The 4,489-nt window shown below is 39.1% G+C and overlaps 1 protein-coding gene across 1 annotated transcript; it reads left to right on the forward strand.

The window, feature by feature from the left end:
• The first annotated feature begins 1,850 nt into the window (after positions 1-1,850).
• LOC115207743 (28S ribosomal protein S16, mitochondrial) lies at positions 1,851-3,958 on the forward strand. Its single transcript, XM_029775192.1, has 3 exons — positions 1,851-2,001; positions 2,801-3,067; positions 3,276-3,958. The coding sequence occupies exons 1-3, from the start codon at positions 1,950-1,952 to the stop codon at positions 3,395-3,397; spliced, it is 441 nt and encodes a 146-aa protein (XP_029631052.1). The 5' UTR covers positions 1,851-1,949; the 3' UTR covers positions 3,398-3,958.
• The last annotated feature ends 531 nt before the right edge of the window (positions 3,959-4,489 follow it).

Genomic DNA, 4,489 nt, shown 5'->3' on the forward strand with positions numbered 1-4,489 from the left:
TCGAACGCTGAACTCTTCATTGAGGCAATGCTGAAACATCAATCTATGGTCATGTCAGTGCCACATTTTCATTTGTGACAAAATCAAAATGAAAGAAAAGTGATCTTGCAAATTCATCAGACTATGGCTGAAATAGGCTTTTAGAGGTGCCGTCAATTTTTTTTACTTTTTTTTAACTTATCCTTAAATCCGACTTTGGTGTGCTTATGAATGTACAACCGCAAGCACCTTTTCCCACTCCTGTCGATACAATTATTTTAGTATGTCATACAAAAGTGTTTCTGTGCACATGGCCACCGTAAGATGTTTTAATGTGTGGGTGCTGAGGAGTATTTTTCTCCGCTCATTCAGGGGTAACTAATTTTATCAGGGGGTGCTGCAACACGACTACATCCTGCTGCTATGACTGCGAATTAAGTTTAAAAAGGATTTCTGTCCTTACTAAATGTATAATGTGATATATTTTAACATTACACATTTTTAACACACAAAAAAACTTTTCATGAATAAAATATTTTATCAGTCATCTTTCTCAAATGAAGGGGATGATGACGCAATCTTTGCAAGAGGGATGGAATCTGATTTCATTGGTCCTCAACTCGTGGCTCAGTATTTAATTCAGGGTAAGTGGAGTTAGCCTGCCTCAGAGCAGGTTAGTTCTGAAGGATTCGTTGCTATAGAAATTTACCTGGCAAAAAGGTGAGCCACTTTCGTATGACTGGTTATCCTGAGTTGAACTCAGAGTTGACCAGAGTTACCTTGCTAACTCCTCAAACCTGCTTAGTAGGATACCCCTCAGATCTCAACCCAATTGAACACTGATGGTAGATTCTGGAGCGGCGCCCAAGGCTGCGTTTTCCACCAGCATCAACAAAACACCAAATGATGGAATTTATCATGGTTGAACGGTGTCACATCCCTCCAAGAGCTCCAGACACTTGTAGAATCTATGCCAAGGGGCATTGAAGCTGTTCTGGCGGCCCGTAGTTGCCCAACGCCCAATTAAGACTGTTGGTGTTTCCTTTATTTTGGCAGTTACCTGTATGTAGTATCTGTTATCAAATATAACTATGTGTTCATTCAGAGACTCAGGGCTGAGTCTGACCCCTCAGAGAAACCACGTGTTTGTCACACACACAGGAACAGCATCTCTCCACAACAGGAGTGTGAAATCACCATGTTCCAACAGCGACGGAGTGGGGCTCCCAAAGGGAACAAATATCAGTGCACCCGGTGTACATCATGCAAAGCACTGAACCCTCTATTCATGGGTCACTCTCAGGAAATCAATGTTTCTATCCTGCTGTTGCGGTTGCTGGAACGAGAGTATAACTTGTGTAATCATCTAAAGACATCTAGAATGAGAAGAGATCTGCATTGGTCTGACTTTTAAATGAAAATCAAATCGAGGCATTAACCACCTTTTTGAACATCTTTTATAATTGCAATCCATCACAAATAATTACACATACATTTTCCTTTACTCAAATAAATACAGTATACTTTTAGAGTCTCTGTTTCATTTTACCAGACCTGATAGCCTACTACAATTCAACAAATGTATGTATTTTCAATCGTTAATGCCTGAAAAATAACTGAACATTACATTAGATGGGCAAAATACATTTTTAAATCAATATGTATTGATTTTGATACACATCCTGGGCCATGATGTTTCTATAAAAAAATATATTAGACGTTTGTGGCTGTATCTTAAATCCATAAAAACTATCATAAGTGTAAAGTGTACAACTTTAAATGTAAAAATGTCCTTATCCTCGTGTTTATAACGCCCTTCAAGAGCTCGGACAGTGCAGCGTAGTCCACTTGCGCCATCTGGTGGACAGCAACAAAAATGAGAGGAAACGCTTCAAGGAACATCACTTCCTGTTTAAAAATGGCTGCGCAAGTACGGCATTATGTAATATACAAAACGTTATTGAGCTTTTATGTATTTGTTTGACCTCTTTTGCAGCGTATACCGAAACATGGTCCGTCTATGTAAGTATGATCCGGTTGCTATTTAGCTAACACTGTCAACATGGGCTAGCTAGTAAGCAGGAGTGGTACTAGTAAGCCGATACGTTAGCCCGATGTTGCTGTAACGTTACTGTGTAGTTAGCTAGGCTAGCCTCAGTGATTGGTATAGCTAACGTTAGATAACACTATGATATTTCTAATAAGTAGCCAAATGTCCCTTTCATGGAATTCAAAACAGATACTTAGCTACATCATAGCTAGGAATTATGTTACGTTATGGGATGGTATGCAAGTCTTTAGGTAGGTAGCTTTCGGTCCAGGGATAGGGTTATAGCTAGCTAATTAGTATTCTCTTGGTTACTTTGACAAAAAAATAGTAATTGACGCGCTAATGATTTATTGTCCAGACGTGAAATACTGTTGGATGATTTTCACATTGATTTCTCATTATGATTAAACCGAGTTCCAGCATGTTTTACCGTGGTTGTTGTGAAGTTATCCAGTTTCGAGTATATTGTTGATACTGATGCGTTGTGCGGCCTGACGTTTTCCATAAACATTTCATGAATCCCTAACTAACTCGCCTAAGCACCTGGTAACGTTCACACTATTTACATGACAAACTGACTGTGAATTGACGTCAGACGGACCCTAGTGATGAAAATGACTTACCAACCAAACAACTAATGACAGTTTTTCACACTGATTCTTTTTAGAGAAAACATCCCATTTCAAATGCTGTTCTAAATAAAATCAAATCTATGCATTGTACCTTTCTTATAAAACAATACATTCAGATTTCGTTGTATTATTCTTACAGCATCCTTCCTACTGAAGACATACCATGGAGGACACATTGTCATCAGATTGGCAATGGCTGGCCACAAACAGTCTAACAGACCTTTCTACCGGATTGTGTCAGCTTACAACAAGCGAGCACGAGACAGTAAATACATAGAACAGCTAGGCTCTTATGACCCCCTGCCAAACATCTACAATGAGAAACTGGTCAGTTTCAACTCTGACAGGATCAAGTACTGGATGGGCTGTGGTGCACATCCAACGAAGCCTGTGGCCAAACTTCTAGGTGTGTTCTGTCTACACTCACCCTGAAAACACACACTTTCCAGCTTTATTGAAACAACCAATGTAAGGCCTACATCATGCAAAATACACTAAATCACAGGTTAATAAACTAACTTTTAACTACTCAATACCTCCACTAAAGTCTCAATGCTACCTTGGAATCTATGTGGTCTAAGTTACTGTCATCCCTCCCATCTCTGTTCCTGTAGGACTTGCTGGGTTCTTCCCCCTGCATCCCATGACAGTAACAGAGGCAGAGCGTCGCAGGGCCCTGGCAGAACGAGCAGAACGAGCAGCTCCGGAGGAGGTAGATAAGCAGCAGGAACTATGAGCTGCAGTGTTGGAATGTGTGAGACTGTCAAGCGTAGCAGGATGTGTGCAATGTGCACGAAGGACAGCCATATATGCCATTCCCCTCCCAAAAGGCTGACTGTTCCCAGTGAAAACCTTTGTTCTATGTGTAACTATGAATATTCAGAAGCAGTGCTTTTCCTACAGCTTTTCTTATGTAACCAGTGTGCAGTGTATTCACATCTTTATAGCAATACATTTGTTTAATAAACAGTTTCTTGTGGTTCAAGTTATAAATTACCATTGTGTTTGGGATACTTTCAATGTTTCCAAATCATACCTTTTTTAGAGTGACATTTGCTAAATGCCACTTTGCTCAATGAATGTTTTGAATACTGTTTTCAGAAAGTAGGGGATTTTGTAATAGCTCAGTCGCTTATCAATTGATGATCAAAGCAAGTATTTAATTTTTTTTCCGTTTATGGTTTGGCTGTGTTTACAGATATTCCACTACTGACATGTTTCCAAGGTAAAACAAATATGAATGTTGCGTAATGTTAAAAGGCCCCTGTGGTAAATCAATAAACTGTTTGATGCAATATTTAAGTTCCTCTAAGAGTAATGCAATAGGTGGGTGGGTATGTTGACAGGATCTACAATGATTTAACTTCCTCTCTTTTGTTCAATGTCATATTTATTGTCTACCATCCCTAGAACTTTCTTGGTGAAACTATCTTAATGGACAGTTCTTGGTGACACTTCAAATACTTTAACACAAGTATTTTAATGCATTACATTCTCAAATGGCAAGAGACTGCTGTTCCAACAAGGAAAGTAAAGCATTTGTATCAAGTTTCAAGTGCTTATTGTCACATGTACAGTGAAATGCCTTTCTTGCTTGCTCTTTCCCAACAATGCAGTAATCAATGTCAGTAGTACAATAAAAAAACAAAGTGAAGTAGAACAAAAATACATGAGAAACAGAAGAACACAAGTAAGTAAGCTATATACAGGGTATATAATTCCAATGTGCAGGGAGTGGTAGGGTTAGATATGTATAGGGGTAAGGGGACTAGGCATCAGGATATAGGATAAACAGAGTAGCAGCAGCGTACAGTGCATTCAGAAAGTA

The sequence above is a fragment of the Salmo trutta genome, chromosome 14 (genome assembly GCF_901001165.1).
Source record: "Salmo trutta chromosome 14, fSalTru1.1, whole genome shotgun sequence".
Classification (NCBI taxonomy): domain Eukaryota; kingdom Metazoa; phylum Chordata; class Actinopteri; order Salmoniformes; family Salmonidae; genus Salmo; species Salmo trutta.

Bases quoted from the DNA above. Each gene is read 5' to 3' on its own strand.
- LOC115207743 (XM_029775192.1), top strand. From the start codon at position 1,950: ATGTATTTGTTTGACCTCTTTTGCAGCGTATACCGAAACATGGTCCGT. The intron at 2,002-2,800 runs GTAAGTATGATC...TTATTCTTACAG, and splicing joins CCGAAACATGGTCCGTCTAT to CATCCTTCCTACTGAAGACA. The intron at 3,068-3,275 runs GTGTGTTCTGTC...CTGTTCCTGTAG, and splicing joins GCCTGTGGCCAAACTTCTAG to GACTTGCTGGGTTCTTCCCC.